Source organism: Gordionus sp. m RMFG-2023, chromosome 4 (assembly GCF_954871325.1).
Source record: "Gordionus sp. m RMFG-2023 chromosome 4, tfGorSpeb1-WG-v2, whole genome shotgun sequence".
Taxonomy (NCBI): Eukaryota; Metazoa; Nematomorpha; class Gordioida; order Chordodea; family Parachordodidae; genus Gordionus; species Gordionus sp. m RMFG-2023.
In genome coordinates this window covers 2,920,622-2,941,849 of record NC_088778.1, presented here as the reverse complement: position 1 = coordinate 2,941,849, position 21,228 = coordinate 2,920,622, and the positions used below count along the sequence as shown (strand labels likewise).

Here is a 21,228-nt window from a genome sequence, read left to right as displayed (position 1 = left end):
AATGTATATAGATTTCAATTCTATAATTCTGTTTATTTTATTAATTTACAATCCTTTAACTGGTATAATAAAAATGCATCATAAGTAAGAATTAATTGTGGACAGTGGCGTAGCCACGAAGGGGGTTTTCGGGTTTGGACCCCTTCCAGAGCATAATTTTTTTTTTTAGATTATACTTTCAAAAGACTCAAAAGGGACTTTATATCAAATAAATACCATGAATATTTATATTTTCCTGGTTTTGATGTTTGTGGAAGGATATTATATTACTATTGAAAAGTCATTGAGAATAATCTACTAAATTATAATAACATATTATTGATGCATTTAAAAAACGAATTTAATATATATTATTGAAGATTGATCAATATTCTAGGACTTTTATAATATAAAAAAAAACAAATATGATTTTTAAGATAAACCCGGCCAAAGGCTGGGCAAAAGAAACGAAGGCCCGTTAAAGGGTGGACTGGGGGCAAAGCCTCCCAGACTTTTATATGTATGGACCCCCTCTAAGGAAAATTCCTAGCTACGCCACTGGTTATGGATATAGAAGTGAAGAAAATACATAAATATATGTTCAATCACATTAGATAGTAAAAACAATACACTCATAAATAATATGATTTAAATATAATCCATTTTACTCATTTTAATAATTCAAACCTAGAATATATGCAATTAATATAAAATTCAATGACAAGAAATATATATTTTTGCTATTGAATTATATTTTTTTTTCTCATTTTTTCTTTATCTTCAAAATTGATAAATTTGTCAATGCCATAACTAAACTTGTAATAAAGTATTGTACCATCAGCATCATCAAAAAGACATAATATAGTAGAGTTGTCTAAAAAAAATTTAAAAAATAAGTTAGTTATGTGTACTCAGGTCAAGTATATGCAGGGCTAACTGGGAATTTTTTCTTAAGGGAGAAGGGGGATTATTTGAGGATGGGACTAAATTTTTTTTATTAATTTTTTAATGTAGTTTTATCAGAAATTTTATAGTCAAACCCCAATTTGGACAAAGATTTATGCCCAACTTGAACAGCTGCCCAATCAAGACTTTATTTATTTATAAAATTTTTTTTGCGAACTCTTATATTCTTAGTGTAGCAAAAAGTGAGATTAATTTTTATTATTCATACAAATCCTGAACAAAATTAAGAATAAAATTATTATAAAATGGTTGTATATAAAATTAATAATATGAAATAAAATAAGATGTCATCCATGCTTATTTGATATAACATGCTAAGTTTTAAAGATTATTAGAGAGAGTTATATATATGGTGATTTAAAAAGTGTAGGTCCATTAAAGTAAAGATAATAATAATAATATGATTATGCTAATAATTAAAATATAAAATAGAATGTATATAATATGTATCATATATTAATTGATTTTAATATACAAATATATTTAAATCCTTTATAAAAAATTTACATGTCACACTGCCACCATAAAAAAATTAGCAGCAAGCCTGGTAACACAGCTCTTCTAAATCAGCAGCTTTCCCAGCATGGAGATAACTGCCAGCAGTTGCAGCATGACTGGGCATGCATAGGTCTAACTATAATATCATAAACTATTAAATTTTGCCTAAATTAAAAAAATTACACATTTTATAGTAAGGATATGTAAATTTGGAATAAAACTATATAAAACATTCAAAAACAAATAAAAATTAAATGTCAAAGGTAAATATAAAAATTAAATTTATTTATTGTTTCACCTGTATTAGCTATAAAAGAATTTTCCTCATGTTTTATTAATTGATTCATAATATTTTTTTCATTTTTGGCAAAAGGCAAGAATATGTGGAGTTTATTAGCTTCACAAGTTAACTGTGAATTTAGACATTTCTGAACGAGTGGGGGGTAGCCTGTAATAAACATAATATCAAAAATATCTGTTACCAGCTTCAAATCCCTCCATAATTTTGCTAACAAATAGATGATAAATAACTTTAAAAAATTAATAACGATGAGTTACCTCTTAAATCAGCTAAAACAATATTTGCAGTAAATGCACACATTGTAATAGATAGACATTTATCCAATAATTATAATATAAATAATTTTGAAGGAATAGCGAGCACACTGTACTATAATAATTCGTGTTTTTATAAAATTTTTGAATTGAATTTTTGAGTTTTACTAAAAAATAGAGGAGTGACATCGAGTCATACATATGTTCAATTTATGGATTATGAAGAAGGCTTATGGAAGAAATATATACTACCTGATTAATAGAAAATTAAAATGATAAATGTTGCTGTTTATAAAATTAGAATAAAAATTGCTAATCCGATTAAACGGTCCAGATTAGACGTAGTCCAATAACTCATTAGTAATGGATAAAAGCCAATAAATGAAGCTTACTCAATTTAATTTATATGAATTTTTTTAGATATGAGAAATTTTTATAAGAAATAGACGATTTCTTAATTAAGGAATTTTGGATATATTGTTATTTCTTAATAAATTAGAATACATTATGTTATTAGTAAATTATAAATGTGTAAACTTGGACATGTCCTCCGGAAATCTAGATACAGATCAATGACATATATAATACCTAGACTGACAATTCATTCATTAAAATGCATTTTTAAGCGTCGTTAAAAGCAAATCAGCTGGACCCATTTTAATAACACATATAGTAATTCTCATGTTAAAAACTACTTTTTAATTGATAACTTGCTTCCTTATATCTCGATGATCCGATAATTCTTTAAAGTTTGCATCAGATGTAGGAATAAATTAAGCTCTCGTTTAAAATTTTAATAATGATTAGTGTAACCAAGATAGCTTTTCCAGCTGATTTGCATTGATGTACACTTTTAATGAATGAATCATCAGTCTAGGTATTATATATGTCATTCATACAGATATAGATTCTTTATAAGAATAGTTTTTACGACTTTGAACTCAAGTTGGAGTCGCAAAACTCATTTCAAATTGAGCGGCTCAATCAGAGTCGGCTCGATGAGTCGGCTTCAGAGTCCCTCTATATATTATACTCATTAAAGTTGTTTACTTAAAGCCGACTCATCGAGCCGACACTGAAGCCGACTCATCGAGCCGACTCTGAAGCCGACTCATCGAGCCGACTCTGAAGCCGACTCATGCGGCTCATTGAGCCACTCAAATTGAAATGAGTTTTGCGACTCAAAACTTGACTAGATTTTAGGCTAAGTCGACAACAACACTAACTAGCAGCTTATTAAAAATATCAAAAAGATAAAGATAAAAAATACTTGTATCTTTTGCTAAATGAAAGTAACTTAAATACAAAATACTTTAAAAATATTACTTACCATTTAAATTAGAATAAACATTTTTTATTATTTATTGATGAAGACATAGGCGTAGCCAAGATTTTCATAAGGGAGGAGGGGGGGGGGAATTAAAAAATTACTTGGGGCTTCGCCAAAAATAAGCCTGGAACAAATATGAAATATAATTTTATTTGTTTATATAAAATAAAAATATAATAAATTACTTGTATTGTATATACCTTACTTAATATAAAAGCATGGTAATAATTTATTCCAAACAATTATAAGAAATTTATTTATAAAAAGTAAGTAGACATATAGTTGATTTTACTCTATTATATAGACTTAATATAAATTACTAGGTAAATTCCACTTTTACAGACATATTTGACAGTTAGAGAATATATTACAGTTAATAATTTAACAAATTTTACTAATCAATGCTCTTGATATTAAATATAGCAACAATTTGCATTTAATTATTTAACGCCATCTATTTATTTTAAGTAAAAATGATATTTAAATTTAATCTTCATATTATTTATCCCACAATGTCTTTAAAAGATATTTTCTGATGTCCTTATCAATATTTTATAGTTTTCTGTAAAATATATAATTCGCTATATTGGTAAAAATTACTTGATTGTCATTTGATAATTAGATATACTGTAAATCTACGACATATAATATTCCACTGTTTGTATTGTGCTTTAATATTTTTTTAATTTATGATTTAATTTTATCAATAGTTTTATAATTATATTTTACTTTTATTAAGATAAATAAATTAAAATTACTCACTTTATAAAAAATTATATTTGATATATTATATTAAATAATTTATGGATCTATTATTAATAATTATAATACATTACACTTCTGTCTTAAGACTTATCTTTGGCTTATATTCCATTTATTAAAAAACATTTTTGGTTCATTTTATATATTTATAAATTTATTTTCCCAAAAATCTATAAATTATGATGAATAGTTTTATAAAAAAAATATCAACTTTTACATTCTATCTTTTAAATTATTATTTAAGATATATGCATACATATTTGAGGGTCAGGGAGTCGGGGGAGGACTAAGAGGGATATTTTTTATTAGCTAAATATGATATTTACAAAAAGTGATAAATTCCTGAAGGGAGGTGGGAATTTCCCCTTGCCCCCCCCCCTGGCTACGCCTATGGATGAAGAACATAACATACACATATAATAAGAATAAATATTTACTTTAATTAATAAAATATTTAATGACGAGTTAATTATAATAATCAAACATTTTATTATTTGTTTTAGCTCCTGCATATCATAGATAGGAAAAGGAGACAGTATAGGGTAAAATATTGATTTGCAAAAGAGTATTTAAAATAGATTAAATGGAATCTTTATTTTTAGGATTATCAATTTATCAAAGAATTTATTATTATTGTCGTTAACCATTTTGTCTACCTCTCACCTGCAGCTAATGAAGTTAATGCGGTATTATGTTTAAAGAATCCTTAATGGAAAGTTAATAATTAACCATTTCAAATGTATTTAGAAGGTCTTTATTATAAGAAAACTTCCAGCTCAATGTTATTTGTATTATTGAACTCAGCAAGTTTCACCAAAAGAAAAATTAAAATTTGGGATGTTGTTATTTTTTATCGATCTCTATCTTAATGTAGTCGTAAATATGTCAATATATTTAAAATATGTTTGAAATAATAAAGAAATTAATACAAGATTCCTTAAAGAAAATAAGGTTATATTCTGTGATATGTAAATTTTGTAAACATGAATATTAAAAAGAATCTGTATCATTTGTCAAGAAAATGATAAAGAATCTTAGACAAGATATAAAAATATCTTGTATCTTAGATACAAGTATTCGCAGTACTGTCTAACTCTGCAAATGTATTCTTAAATTATATTATTGAATATAAATTGAAGCGTTCTAATAGTTAATATATTATGTAATATTCAACTTCTTTATTAATTATTGGACGTTTGTCCTACTTAAATAGGGAGTGATTCTTAATAATATTAATTGACTATTATCAGGTAAAATAATTGACTATATAATGTCACAGTTGTGACTGTGACTGTGACAAGCCTTTTATTATATAAGATTAAATCGTAGTAATGGATTTGCTACAATTTTTAACACACTAATATTATTATTTCGCCGTTTATATAATGTGAAAATTAAGTTTTACCATGGCTAATCGGTAAAAGACTAATATTTTAAGGAGCATCTGGTATGGATTCAGAAGGAAACAGGCCGGATTATATTCTGACAAAGGTAATTTTCTAAATATTAAATATGTATTGCGGTGGAGGTGGGCTAAGAGGTGTTCAACCTCCTCCCCTAATTTTTTATGTGCCCAGTCCCTTCCAATTAAGAGGCTAAGAACTCGTAACTAAAAAAATTTAATATTTTTTTAAAAGTGTTAAATTTGAATCCCTTTCTTTATTAATATAAATATTAAAATTTTTTCAAGTCAAAAATATATTTTTTTTTCAGCTAAACGGTACCTCTATATCATAGAAGATAGAAAAGCAAAAATATTTATTTTATATTTTGTTATTAGCAAAAATAAAAATTTCCCCATTTTAACAATTTTTTTATGGAATTAGAAAAAAATTTAAGGATAATAAAAATGGTAAAAATTTTTTTTTAATCATAATAAAACTTAAATAAAGGCTAATAATGATTGGAATAAAAATAAATACAATTATCGACGGTGATAACAGATTTTTATTTTTACTTTATTTTAGTGGCGCCGATTATACGGGGACGGCGGGGTTCTCGATCCATTGAAATATTCTATAAAATGATATTATTGATCCATCAATTTTCTTCCAAAAAAATTCACAACCACCATAGAATTTTCTTTTATATAAGTGTGGAACATTACTAGCAAGAAGTAGTGATAAATGATTGCATTTTAGCAGGTTTTGAACCAACTCTAAAACTACTAAATTAAATTTTGGTTATTAGATTTTTGCCATATTTAATGTTATAGATATATAAAATGTTTTCTAAATGATGTATGATCAGGGTTGTTAGGTTCCCATTTCCCCATCAGCTTGGGTCACCTGCATATGTTAGTAATGCCTGAATCAAAAGGCGTATTCTTGAAGTTTCGAAAAGTAACCATCCAATTGCCATTTTTACTGACTAATAAAGGAAATTTTAAAACATTTCCCTTAATCCTTTGATATTTTAACCTAAATAAGAAAATTTCTGTAAAACTATTTTTAAAATCTTTCTCAGATTAAAAAATCAAGATATATTATTGAAAAATATATCAGATTGATGTCAACTTTAGGTGCTTATAATGTTTCAGCGAATTTTTGCGGGAAATCAAAGTGTTGTTATCGAATTGAAGCAGAACAATGCCGACCTAATACAGATTGGTTGCATTTGTCATATTTCAAACATTTCTTGTATAAAGGCCATGAATGAATTATCCTTTGACGTTGAACTATTGTTATGAAGTGTTTTAATGAATTTATTTCATCTACTAAGCGAATTATAGGATCAAGACTTGGTTGAGTGGTATGATTTGAAATGGTGAGAATTGTTATGCCTTATCCCTAATAGCTAGAGCTATTGGAATTTTTTTTATCAACTTTAAAAAAATATTTTTTAAAACACAAATTATAAAATTTGTCCTATGATTTTGAAATTTTAATTTAAAAATGAATTGGGGGAAGAATATTTAAGCTTAGTTTCACATGTGGAGTTTGCTACATATTTTTAATATGGAACTGGAATATGAAAATTTGATTCTATAAGAATTAATAAAATAATGGTACAACCATGTTCATATTCACAAAAATAGATAATAAATTTTATAGCTATATAGCTAAAAATGCCAGTTAATTGTGTATATGCAACCCTAATTGATTATTTTTAAACGAAGCTGATTATTTATTAAAATTTGATTTTTACATAAAAACATTGATATTATGACGCTATCAATTGATGGATTTTATAATTTAATAAATATAATGAAAAATACAAACAGATATTGATATCTTGGAGGTGATTGTTATACTCTCTATTTTTTTTTATAATTCTCGGGAATATTTAAAATTAGATGGTATTAAAGAAGAGGAGTGCTTGGTAATAATATGCGAACATGTATTTTACTTAAATCATTCGAATGCCTAGTCAGAGAGACTTTTTAGCCTGATACGGACTGCCTGGAGAAAAGAGAGAAATAGGTTTACTCTGATAACATTAGAGACCGAATTTATGATTAAACAAAATTATAATGTCCTGCAATCAATTTTACAAATTTTTTTTAATAACGACGGAAAAAGTTTAATTCCGAAATTTAAATCAAAAAATGGAATATAATTAACATTATTATAAATACAAAACTATTTATATATAGAGAGACCTGCAGTCTGGACCTAAGTCCGAAAGTACACGGGCTGGGCCGTATTTTATTTTTTTAAAATAAACCCGGGCCGGGCTGTATATTTTAAAACCAAATATTTGGAATAGTCATTATTAGCTATAAAGATCATAAATAAATATAAATTAAAAAAAATAGGGCCGAATCTAAAAATATAAAACCCGGGCGGGACAGAAAAAAATTGTTGCAAAAAATCCGGGCTTGGCCGTGCAAATGGTACCTTTGTAGGTCTATATATATTACTCGCATAAAAATTATCCATTTAAGCAATTTTTCTATATTGGAGAAAATGAGATGGTTTGTTTACAAAATTGATATATTTTCAATAGATTTATAAATAAAATGTCTCATTTTATAAAATAAATATGGTCTACTACAGGAGTTACTTTTATATAATAAATATAAAACAAATCCACAATATAAGAATAAAATTTTACCAATTTTGAAAAAATATAATTAAAACGATACTGATTTTGTGAGGTTTTAAAAAATGATAAAGTAGTAATTAAGGGAGTAAAAAGGAGTCAAATATTCCATAGTTAACCTGACAATACCAATGGTCCTCAAATTCAAAATTTTGACCTGGCAACCCTGTTTATGATGAAGGCCAAAGGTGCATTTGGCCCCAGTGGCTCTTATATCCCATTAAGCTTCTTAGGCAAAATAACATCTTCTTGATAAATATGAAAGCAACAACTTTCCCTTTTTTTTCCTTACTCCTCTTTTTTTAAAAGTGAGATTTTATACCCTTTAGCTTAATTAGTAGAGAATACCATTAAATTAAAATTTTCTTGGTGTTATTACAAATATGTTATACCATCATCCCTTATATTATAATAGAGAAAATTGATTTATTAATAACCAATATTTTTTTTTGCTTGATATTTCTAGACATCGTTTTAATTTGATAAGAAAGTAAACTAGATGTAACAAAATGCCTTAAGAAATTCTTGACTTTTTCTTCTTCTTACTTAAATAATGAACTAATAGTTCAAAGATCTGTTTTGTAAATTTGAAATAGGAAAGCAAAATTTATTCTATTCATTAAGTAAAAAAATTTAGTTTTTGTTAAAATCCATTCCCTAAACTTTTAATAAAAAAAAATACGAAAAAGGGTATCTTAATATATAGTTTGATACAATTGCTCCTTGAACTAATGTCCCATTCGCGCAAATTTAACGAATATTTTCTTTTTACCCCTGCCGTTGGAGGAACATCATTTATTAACTTTTTAGATATAAGTCCAGGCCATAATGTCTGTCTCACAGTAATGAGTTAGTCGAGCTTAAAAGGTTAGTAAAATTGGCAGGCGAACATATATTTTTTTAAAAATAAATTTAGATAATAATAATAATAAAAAAGTTATGAAAAATTAAAATACAATTTTTTTTATTTAGCTATAAATTTATAACGCGAAATTAGTTTACATATTTACAGACATGACAATTATTTTTGTACAAACACCACCGCGTTGAATCACAATGTGTCCGATCATCGATGAATATAAGAAATGGTATGTTCTACTTTTTTTTCTTCAGAGTTCTAAAGCAATCAATTTAGCGCGAGCATCTTCGGAACAGGTTGCTATATATTTCCCATCACTAGAAACCACAAAGTCCAATATATCGAGGTCATGGGGTCTAAACTGTTTTAACGACGCTCCAGTTCTGCTGTCCCATAGATATATATAGCCTTCTAAATGAGCCGATATTATTATGTGAGCCAGGTTTGGTTCTTCGGAGAGCCATTGAGCTTTAGTAACGCCGGACTATTAAATATCGAAATATAAAATAAAAATTTCCTCCAAGCCCCCTGATACGATTTAAAAAAAATAAATTCCAATGTCAAATCATATCAACCCAACCATTTTAATTAGATAAATTAAATCCTCATAAATCCAATTTAGCCAGGCACATTAGGTTCCTGAGATATCAGTGGACACGAATGCCAAAATTAGACAAAAAAATGAATGACATCGTTTTAAACGATATCATTATTTAGCCCTATACTGTAAGGTAAATCCTTCTACGTCAAGGGTGCTATTTTCATTTTCGGTGCAAATGTTGACATGGAACGTCGAGAATTCAGAGCGCTTTGAAAAATGAATTTTTAAATAAATGAATATATTAATTTAGTCGCATTTTAAAAGTGGCGAACTGTAGGACATTTTGCTTATGAGACAGAGAAAATATTTCGACATCTAAGATTGTTTGGAAGAAATAAATATTAATTTTTAAAAACTTATTTAAACTGATATATATTATATTTATAAATACATTCCCGACAGAATATCTTTTAATGATCTTGTTATTAAAAAAAATAAAATTTAATACATTTTATTAATACCAATTATTTTATAATTCATCATGTAAGTACTATAGTTTTCAATCCTTATTATTGTAAATCCTACATTGGAATTAAACGAACCTAGGTATATTAATAATAATAATAAATATAACTAAGTTAATCATATTGGCCAGTGATTTTTTTTTATTGATAATGATTGTAATATCATTTATTGTTAACCTCGACCATCTTCTATCGCGAAATTGGGCAAATATATAATGCTAAAGAGAGTTCACTTTTTTTTAGAATGGTATCTTTAATATCTTGTCGAACAAGGAAGGAGTGCAGCGGTAAATGCAAAGATGAATAACCCACAAATATATGATTGACATGTATAAGGGTTAAAGTATATTAATAGTTTGATCATTAAGGTTCTATGAATAGAGTTTACTATTGATGAAATAAAAAAGATACTGGAAAGGCCTTGGATAAAGTTTTGGAATCATTTGCCCATATTTTATTTACAAAGATTTAAGGCCGGGTCGAATGAAAATACTGACAATATTATTAGTCTGTGCGAGGACTAAGGAAATTAATTATGAAAGTGACTGACCGACTTGACACTACTAGCCCCAAGTGCAAATAAGTTATTATTGATGTTTGTTGAAAAGAGATTGTCGACGGAAATTTAACCAGAAATTTCCTTGAGCCAAAGTTCGAAAGTTAAATGGAGATTTAGCGGATCATAATGAGCCTAATATTTATTTAAATGCTATATATAACGTAAAATATTCCAAATATGCCCGATTTCATATGTTTAAGATATAAAATATATAATATTTCACCTATCATGCCATACTGGTCTTTAAAATATAATAGCTGCAAATACAAATTGGACATGTTTTTGGTCAAAAAAAAAATAATGAAATTACAAACCATGTAATACGAATAGTTTTTTAAAGGGAACCCGGCTGAAAGGCATAGAAAAAGGGAGAGTAATTTGGTCACGAAGGCGAAGCATTACCGCTCTACCAGTATCTTCTGTGATATTTTGAATAAATAGACTTTGTTTTGTTAGTAAAATAATAGGAATAAACAAAGAAGAGGAAACCAAAGGATAAAAATTAAAATTACATTGATAAGTGTTAATCTCCTAAATTATCGCATCACGGCTAAAGATGCCTCGAATATCGATGCATGGAATAGGGCCTCGGTTTTATTTTGTAGGTTTTCGGAATCACGGACTTGGGGATCCTACTGTGGCGCTAGAGGTGAAATTCTTGGATAGCCTAAAGAAGAACTGCTGAGAAAGCATTTGCCAAGAATGTTTTCATTAATCAAGAACGAAGGTCAGAGGTTAGAAGGCGATCAGATATCGCCGTAGTTCTGACCATAAATAATGCCGACCGGCGATCCGTCGCGGTACTTTTTAAACACCCGACGGGCAGCCTTCGGGAAACCAAATATTTTGGGTTACGGGAAGAAGTATGGTTGCAAAGTTGAAACTTAAAAGAATTGACGGAAGGGCACCATCAGGAATGGAGCCTGTGGCTTAATTTGACTCAACACGGGAAAACTCACCCGGTCAGGAAACTGTAAGGATTGACAGATTGATAGCTCTTTCACGATTCAGTGGGTGGTGGTGCATGGCCGTTCTTTGGTGGAATGATTTGTCTTGTTAATTCCGAAAACGAACGAAACTCTAACCTACTTACTAGGACTTCGATAATTTTTTTTTCGTCAACAAAGCTTCTTAGAGAGATAGGCGAGATATTTTCAGTCGCATGTGATTGAGCAATAATAGGTCTCTGGCCCTTAGATGTCAGGGCTGGATGCGCGCTATACTGAGAATCGGCGTGATTATCTACCTGGTCCGAAAGGATTTTGTGGGTAATCCAGTGACCTAGCCGAGTGAGTTTTCCCGTGTTTAGTCAAATTAAGCCGCAGGCTTCACTTCTGGTGGCGTCCTTCCGTCACTTCCTTCAAGTTTTAGCTTTGCGACCATACTTCTCCCGGAACCCCAAAAACGTTAGTTATTTAGAAAAATGTATTCTCTTTTAATGCTTATAACAAATGTTTTACTGTTTTACTTATATTGGATAAAAAAGAGGTATAAATGGTAAATGTTAAAGAAAAGTAATATATATATATTCATTGAAATTAAAATATTTTGTCTTTCATTAAGTCAAGTTTTTTTTTTCATGCAGTACCCAAAAGTCATTTAATAAATACTAATGACCTGTAGGACCTGCAAATTGATTTAAATATCCATAACATTAAAATCCCATTTTTAACAATAGTAAGCTCATAAATAGCTACTAGAAGCATCCACACACTCTCACTCAAGACAAAATTTTGAAGGCTATAAAAAAATTAAATATTAATTTATAAAAATATGGGTTTTTTAACAATAGTAAGCTCATAAATAGCTACTAGATGCATCCACGCACTCTCACTCAAGACAAAATTTTGAAGGCTATAAAAAAATTAATTATTAACTTATAAAAATATGGGTTTTTTAACAAAAGTAAGCTCATAAATAGCTACTAAATGCAACCGCACACTCTCACTCAAGACAAAATTTTGAAGGCTCTAAAAAAATTAAATATTAACTTAAAAAAATATGGTTTTAAATTAATTATTACATTATGTAGACAATGTAATTTAAATGAATACTATAAATCAAATAGCAAAACTCGTGCTTTAAATCACTTAACTTTGTTTAACTTAAATATGGTCAAGCCATTTTTTTTATTAACATAATTTGAGCCTCAACTTAAAGATCAAGACCAATTTTTTAGGATTGAATATTGGCTAAATCGTTCTGGGGTTGGCTAAAGTTTAGTGATTTATAAGCACTAAGCAAAGAACACTGAAATATCCATGTCAAAATTTGTACCAAAAATATTAATTGCACCTGTGATGAAATTGAACTGTTCAGATTACTTTTATTATATGGCATTCTTGAATGAATACGAAAAATTAAAATTTTATTTGAGGCTATAATAAATAGACTGCACAAATATTACGTGAGCCTTGCATAAGTTCCTTATATTCCTTCTTTTAAGGTCCCACACACATATGTAACCACTCAAATGGGCCGACATCATCACCTGTTCAGTAGAATGGCCAGTGTTAGTGGCAATACTCAGAGTCTCTACAGACAACAATTGATCTTGAGTCACGTGATTGTCAACCATATTAAATGAGCCTAGGTGTTTCCCGTCAGCGCCGTTGTGAAGTTCCATACCGCCATCTGCGTCACCGGATATAACGTAATAATCTGGCAGAATTCCAGACATATTCGGGTTTTGTAATAAGCGATTGTTTTTTATAGGAGGAAGGTAGACTTCAATACAAGTGATTTCTGGTCTAGGGATATGAGACGATTTAGCATCAGATTTTGGCTGTATAGGTTTGGAAGAATGGGAGTAAGTGGGGAATAAAGATAAGGAATAATTTGAAGGACCCCAAATTTTGAGAGCTCCGTCAGAATAACCTACTACAAAAGTATCGGAATTGGAATCAGGAAGGCATCTACAAGCACTGGCCCGGGCAAGTCTACCATCGGCGAATATCTGCTCATGCAGTAATTCTTGGTCTTTCGTGAGTAATTTTTTAAAAAAAAAATTAGATACAAAAATACATAAATAGAGGGGGTTACACCAAGATTTTAAAGCATATCATACCTACAGGCTAAGTGACTAAAATGATCAAAATTTTAAAAAAATTGAAGCTAGTTAGTATATTTTAATCTCGATTTCAGTTAAACATGATCCCTGATATATTAAAAATCAGAACAAAAATAAGTCATATATAAATAAAAAAATAAAAATGTAATTTTACCCAGGTCTTTTCCTTTCACTCCTTTATCCTTGGACAAATGGAAAGATAAGTCAAGCGAGTGCACAGGTCCAAATTCAGTTCCTATAATGAGTTTAGGATGCGAACGGGGCTCAGGTGATGTTCCCCATTGAACCCAAGTTATGTCAGTTTCAAGATCATGGGTATAAACTGGTTTTAGAGGCTTGTTTGCTTTAAATCTGGGATTTTTCCGGGAGAAATAACCATTATAAGTCTCCTCAGTAGCCTCATCATTCATCTTTTGATCTGTACCCAGCATTTGGGAGATTCCATCTCCTTCTATTGAGTTTAAATGATGTGTTAATTTGCAGTTATTATCTGTTTTACACAGAATAGATTCATTTAAAAAGGATTTGATAATGTGTTCCAAGAGATATACTATAATTTTGCCTGACATATCAACCGTGGCCAAATAAAGATGAGAGGAGTCAAATTTGGCAAAAATAACTGAATCAGTGTGGCCAGTTATGGGTATGTAAGGATTGTGTTGATTGTCAAATGAAAATTCCCATATGTAGGCCATATCATCTTCACCACCTAATAATTTGATAAGTGATAAAATCCTGAGTTTGTATGTTGGAAAAAATATGAAATATTACACAAGAGAAGGAAGAATCTCAAATAACCTTAGCCTTGAATTGTGCAAAACAACTGTGCATCTATCTAATATATTTAAATTAATCTAAATTTAGATACTCAAATTATTCTGTAAAAAATGTTTCAATAAATAAAAATCTAGAGTAATAAATGGTAATAGATTACCTCTTATTTGTTATCTCATATTACATAGATAATAATTAATATAGTCAGTAAAAATTTGCTATAAGCTATTTCAAAATTAACAATTTATTATTTAATATTCAATTATATTTTATTTATTAATTTTATTTAAAATTCATATAAAACCTGTGACTATAAGATGTTTTTCCATGTATAAATCAATAGAAAATATAGGTTTAGTGTGATTTTGAAATAATATTTCATTATCGCTTGTTAAATTTTTTTCTATGTTTATGTCGTCCAAATTTTCCTCTAAGGAACAAACATCAGCATCCTTATCTTCATCATTCAGTTCAATAATTTCCTCACAATCTTTTAAATCAATCATATTTTCATCTTCATCACTGCTGCTGTGACTATTTGCAGATTCCATCTATTTATTTTGTTTTTGCCTTTCAATGTCTTTTATAACACCTTGTCTTAATTTCTAAAAAAAAAAATTAAATAACAACTATTTAAAAAATTATACCATAAAATCATTCTTTTGCATAGTATGCACTGAATAAATTAAGGATATAGTATATACTGAGGTAACAAATAAAAATATTAATGATTTATAGTCTTGTCCTTCACCAGGGAAACACAATTAAGTGGCTTCCACCACCCAAAAGAGAGCGTATCCAGTGCAATGAATTTGCATCCACTGTTTGACAGTAAATTTACCCTACTGTTAGGGCCCATTTTAAGGAGGGATGATTGTATAGATGAGCCAAGATCCACTAATTGACAGTAATTTACCCTACTGCCTATTTTAGAGAATGAGTAGAAAAAATTAGTAGATATTATATAATTAATATATATATATTTATTTTATTTTTTATATATATTTTTAAAAAATTATTTAGATTCAAATGGCTTGGTTTAGTCATTCTTTCTAGCTTGTCTTGAGAGATATTAATGAGAAAAAGACATTTGACTTTATTTTTTAAAAAAATATGTAAGGCTTGACCATACCAGGATTTAATATGATTACCATATTCTTTTTTTTATTATTTTTTGTTTTATACCTTAAAGCTTTTGTAATGGTGCTTACATGGTTATGTCTTATGGTATGACATAGTAGTTCTATTTTTCTAAAATTTAATCATTTATTTAATAGAAGTATATGGCAGAAGTGCCAAAGATTTAAGTTAGAGATTATGATAGGATATTTAATGTTTAGATTATTTTCTCATTTATTGATAAAAACTTGAGATTTGTTTAGATTTTATTGACAAGTGGGGAAATTAGCTTGTCTTGGACGTCAGAATCGATAGGAATTAGTAGGGTATTAAAAGTCTGTTGAGGGGAATTGCTGTATATAATGTTATTAGAAGTAGGAATTTAATTTTAAATATAAGATTTTAAATGATTCTTTACTATGAAAAGTTTACTGATAAAATTTATAATACAAGATCTCTTTTTATAACCAAAATAAATCAATTATGTAAAAAAATACATCATAATAAAATCACGTTATCCAATTTACAACATGTAGTTTAGCACAATACCATATCATTACTAAAAAACGATCGCCTTATATCGTTAAAAAGAATATATAGTTACAAACATGTAACAGATTTGATTTACCCATGTTTCAATACCATAAGTTAGAGATGATAATTATAAATTTTGAATATATGTTATTTTGAAATGATATTTGAGTTCTATAATTTATTAGATTGAGTACTAATTTTTTTTTGATTTATAGAAAATTTAGAGGTTATATTTATTTTGGTTTTGCCTTTGTTATCTATTATGACGCCAAGATATTTATGAGAATTCGTAGAGTATATTATATTATTATTGAAGAAAATTTTTTGGTGAATATTAGAATTAGAATTTTTGTTTTTTTTGAGATAGATGCTAGAATATTTTGGATATTGTTGATGTCTTCAGCGAGAATACATATGTCGTCTGCATAACATAACCAGTCAACATTTTGTAAATCACTGGTATTTATTACTGATTAATAGATTAAAAATGGGAGGTGATGAGATGCAACCTTATTTTTTACCCCATTTTTGTTAGAAAAGAGGAGATATTAATCTGTTATGTTTAATATTAATTAAGCTATTTTCATACATGTTCATAATGATTTTAATAAGGTGAGTATTAATTTTATATTTGAAAAGGGGGTCCCAATTGAATGTGATACACTGAATCAAAAGCTTTTGAGATGTCAATAATGACATATAAATTAAATTTATGAAGTGCAGCTTTTTCAAGTCTAATTTTAAGAGCTGTAATTAATTCAATTGCATTTCTTCCTTTACGGAAAGATGCAATATTGTTGTTTGTATTATTATCAATATTTTTTATTATTTTGTATAGAAAGTTAGTTAAAATTTTATAGATATATGTTGTGAGGGTTATGTCTATGTAGTCATTTGGTAATTTTGGGGAAATAATCTTTGGTAGGTTAAAGATAGAAGATTTGTATATTTCTGGCGGTACTTGCAAATTTTGTTTGGTATGGGAATAGAATTTTTGAGGTTGTATAGAAGGGAATTTTTTTAGGATTTAGTTTAATATGTTATAAGACTAGATTTGTGAATTTTTAATTTATTTATAGCATTTATGATGTCTTTGTGTTTTAGAGGGAAGTGAGGATGTGTATGAAGTTGTTGGGAGGTTTAAGATTTTGTGAATGGAATTTTACAATTAAAAATATTTCTGTAGTGGTCGATGAATATGCTAAGTCTGGGTTATTGTAAGGCGGGAAATTTTAAGACTATTAATTTTTTTTATCATTAGATGATGTGAGTAAATTTAAAGATTTTTGTAATGATCATTTTTAATTTTAAAGTTTTATATTTGGTTGATTTTAATGTAAATATATTTTCTCTTGTCTTTTCCAATAGATTATTTATTTTTATTAAAAAGATTTTTTAAATATTTATCTTATCCTTTTCTAAAAATTTTTATTAGGTAGTAATTTAATAAAATTGGATGTGGCTGGGCTGATCTAGTCTACATATTGAGTTTTAATATTTTTGAATTGGCAGCTTTTATTATTGAATTAGAAATATTGAGCCACGAATCATTATATTTGATTTGTTTTAAATACTTATAAAAGTTGATAGTTGGAGAGGGAAAGTTTAAATTGTTTATTATATTGTATTTTTTTGAAGGTTGAAAGTGTATGATTTTTGGATTTATTAAGGTTGTAAAATAATTTAGGTTTAATAATTAAAGTAAGAGTTTATGGGTCAGTGATCCTGATCAGACAAAAAGTCGATTAATTAAAATATTAAAAACTCATTTTTTACTTGTAAATAAAAATAAAAAATCCATTTGACTTTTTTATATAAAGAATTATGTTTAAATAAAAGTGTGTAATAATTGTTGTCTTTTTTGCTTAAAAAATGAATTTATGATTTTTAAATTAAAAAATTACAAATTTTGATGATTTTTTGCATTTAAACTTCTATAATGTAAAAATCATAAATTCATTCTTTAAGCAAAAAAAAGAAAAATTGTTACACTTTTTTTAAAACATAACTCATTGTATAAAAATCAATTAGATTTTTTTTTATTTACATGTATAAAAATGAGTTTTTATATTAAAAAACATTAATCATTTTATCTCCTCCCATTTTTAACTTACTAATCAGCTATATTATAGGTACCTGTAAGTTAGAAAACGTCAACTGGTTATGCTATGAAGATGACATATGCATCATCACAGAAGATTTTAATAACATCCATAATATTCTAACATCTATCTCAAAAAAACGAAAACATGAATCTAAAAATAAACTTAAAAATTTTTTTTTTCTATCAAACTCTAAAATGCACCATTAAATTTCCCCTTCAATAATAATATAATATACTTTATATCATAAATATCTTGGCCTCATAATAGATAAAAAACCAAAACAAATATAACCTCTAAATTATCTATAATCAAAAATACTCACTCAATAAATTATGGAACTCAAATATCATTTTAAGTAATTTCAAAATACATATATAATTTTTAATTATCACTTTTAAATTATGGCATTGAAACCTGGAAAAATAACAAATCAAATCTATAAATCTCAAGTTTTTATCAATAAATATCTTAGAAATATTCTAAACATTAAATATCCTATCATAATCTCTAGCATAAATCTTTGACAACTCTGTCATATATTTCCATTAAATAAATTATTAAATTTTAGAAAATAGAACTATTATGTCATATCTTAAGAGATAACCATGTAAGCACCATTACAAAAGCTTTAAGGTATAAAACAAAAAAATAATAAAAAAGAATATTATAACCATAATAAATAATGGTGTCAAGCCTTACATATTTAAAAAAAATATGTCAATTGTCTTTTTCTCATTAATATTTCTCAAGAGAAGCTGCAATTAAAAGGATGGCTAAACCAAACCATTCTAATCTAACTAATTTTTTTAAAAAATATATATATAAAAAATGTATATATATAATATTTTCTAATTTTTTCTACTCATTCTCTAAAAAAGGTACCATTTTAAGTCCTCTTAAATTAAACTTGCCTGTCAGTAGAGTAAGTTAGTGGATCCAGGCTTATCCAAAAGATGTACTGTAAGTTCTCTTAAATTAAACAGACCCTAACAGTAGTGTAGATTACTATCTAGTGGATCTTGGTTTATCCACAAGAGGTACTATCATCCCTCTTTAATTAAATGGGCCCTTACAGTAGGGTAAATTGACTGCCAAACAGTGGATACAAATTCACTGCACTGGATACCCCCTCTTTTGGGTGGTGGAAGCCACTTAATTGTGTTTCCCCAACAAATATAATTATTTAAAATATTTACACAAATCCTTTATGGGATAAAACGGTTGAAATTTATATATTATAATAATATTACAACATGTATTTAGCTTCTCCCAAGATGGATTGCCCCAAATTTAATGGCATTTATTGGGTTTTTGCTTACAGTTGTCAATATTATTTTACTTACTATATATGATTATCAATTTTATAAAAAATACCTTTAAATCATTCTTTTGTGTAGTATGCACCGAATAAATTATGGATATAGTAAACACTGAGGTAATAAATAAAAATATTAATGATTTATTAAACATAACATTTTAATGTATTTAAAATTTAGCTATAATTAGAAGAGTGACAACCGTCATATATAATTGCTAATGAATGTATAAACATTTTTTTAAATGTGAATCATTAAAAAAATTTTTTTATATTTAACCATTATAACAAATAGCGCTCTATTATAATTTTTTAGTCATTTGAACTCATCCACAGTTTTATTTTACTAAAGATAAAAGCGTTAAATATTTTCAGGAAAGATATATACCCCCCTTTAAACCATTGAACATGCTATAATTTCTCAATAATCTCTGACAAAGATGGTGACAATAATTTCTCTCTTATATTTTTGCTATCTTGGGAATTTATATTCTGATAGCAAAAATCCGTGACAGTCCCAACAAAACCATCTTTATACTTGGTAAATACTACAGAGAGATATTTTTAGACTGTTTGAAATTGCACTAACGTTTCGCCCATAAATTTAATTATGTTATTAATTAAATTACTATATAACTAAGTTTTTAATAATTAAATCAAGGAACATTGGTTTTACCTTTATATATGCAAATACTATATTTTAATATTTCATTTCAAATTATTTTATTATATAAGATGCTATAATCATTTAATACAATGTTTTCCAAAAATCAACCTCCACACCTGAAAATTAGATAACGCATATTTCTAGTTTATGATTAAGTATTGGGCTACACATTGATATTAAATTTGTTGGGTTAGGCAAAATTCTTAACTCTTTTTAAAATCATGGCCAATCATGTTTCTTTCCGTTTAAGATTCTTTTTAAAAAAATTTATTTTTATATAATTCTTATTAATTAATAAAAATATTTAATTCCTAGACATTACCAATAATTTTATACGTATAATAAATCCCGCCAAAGTAATATTTGTGAGTGTGTTAATAGGTTATTTTTATTCCATATTTTGTAAAAACATAACATATAGAAATTATATATTTTTTTTCATAATAAGGTATTTAAAATAATTTATTTATATCCGAAAATTATGATTATTATCTCTCTATACCTTTTTCAACTTTTGTTAGAATTTGAAAATTTTGATATGAAGGTAATTCAGTAAACTTATAAATAAATTTTCTTGTTCCTTTCGCTTTACCTAAAAAATTAATACTTGATACTTTCTCCTTATAATATAATACATTCTAAAATGGATATGCCTTTCTATACGAAAAATAAAAGTTGATTGTTCTATCCTTATACTCTTGTACTAAATTTAATTAAAGGTTGGTTACTCAATTCTTATTACAATAAAAACATTCTCCTTACAAACCTATTAGTTACCTTTTCTCAATAAATCATAAACTTAAATTTTAACCTTAATTTTAATAAGTAAATTTGCTATCGCTACCACTATCTTACAAAAAAAAGTAGCAAGCTAATTACATTATTTTTTCAAAAGGGAACTAACTATTAGCTATTTTTTTATGCTCCTTTAACATTTTTTTTTAAAATATTTTTTTTACTTATCTCTAATAATAAAAATATTGGTATTGACTTTAATTTCAAATATATATATAATTTAGTTATTTTT

The 21,228-nt window shown here is 27.2% G+C and overlaps 1 protein-coding gene across 2 annotated transcripts; it reads right to left on the bottom strand.

Annotated features, from left to right (window-relative positions):
* Positions 1–8,914: 8,914 nt before the first annotated feature.
* Positions 8,915–19,714, bottom strand: LOC135927926 (angio-associated migratory cell protein-like). 2 transcript variants are annotated; one of them, XM_065464199.1, is made up of 5 exons: positions 19,594–19,714; positions 14,766–15,066; positions 13,842–14,396; positions 13,025–13,596; positions 8,915–9,477 (listed from the first exon to the last, which is right to left on the bottom strand). In XM_065464199.1, exons 2-5 carry the CDS (start codon positions 15,010–15,012, stop codon positions 9,244–9,246), a joined length of 1,608 nt encoding a protein of 535 aa, XP_065320271.1. In that variant the 5' UTR covers positions 15,013–15,066; positions 19,594–19,714; the 3' UTR covers positions 8,915–9,243. The 2 variants fall into 2 exon arrangements, with proteins under 2 accessions (XP_065320271.1, XP_065320272.1); XM_065464200.1 differs by having other exon boundaries at positions 13,109–13,596.
* Between the last annotated feature and the right edge of the window lie 1,514 nt (positions 19,715–21,228).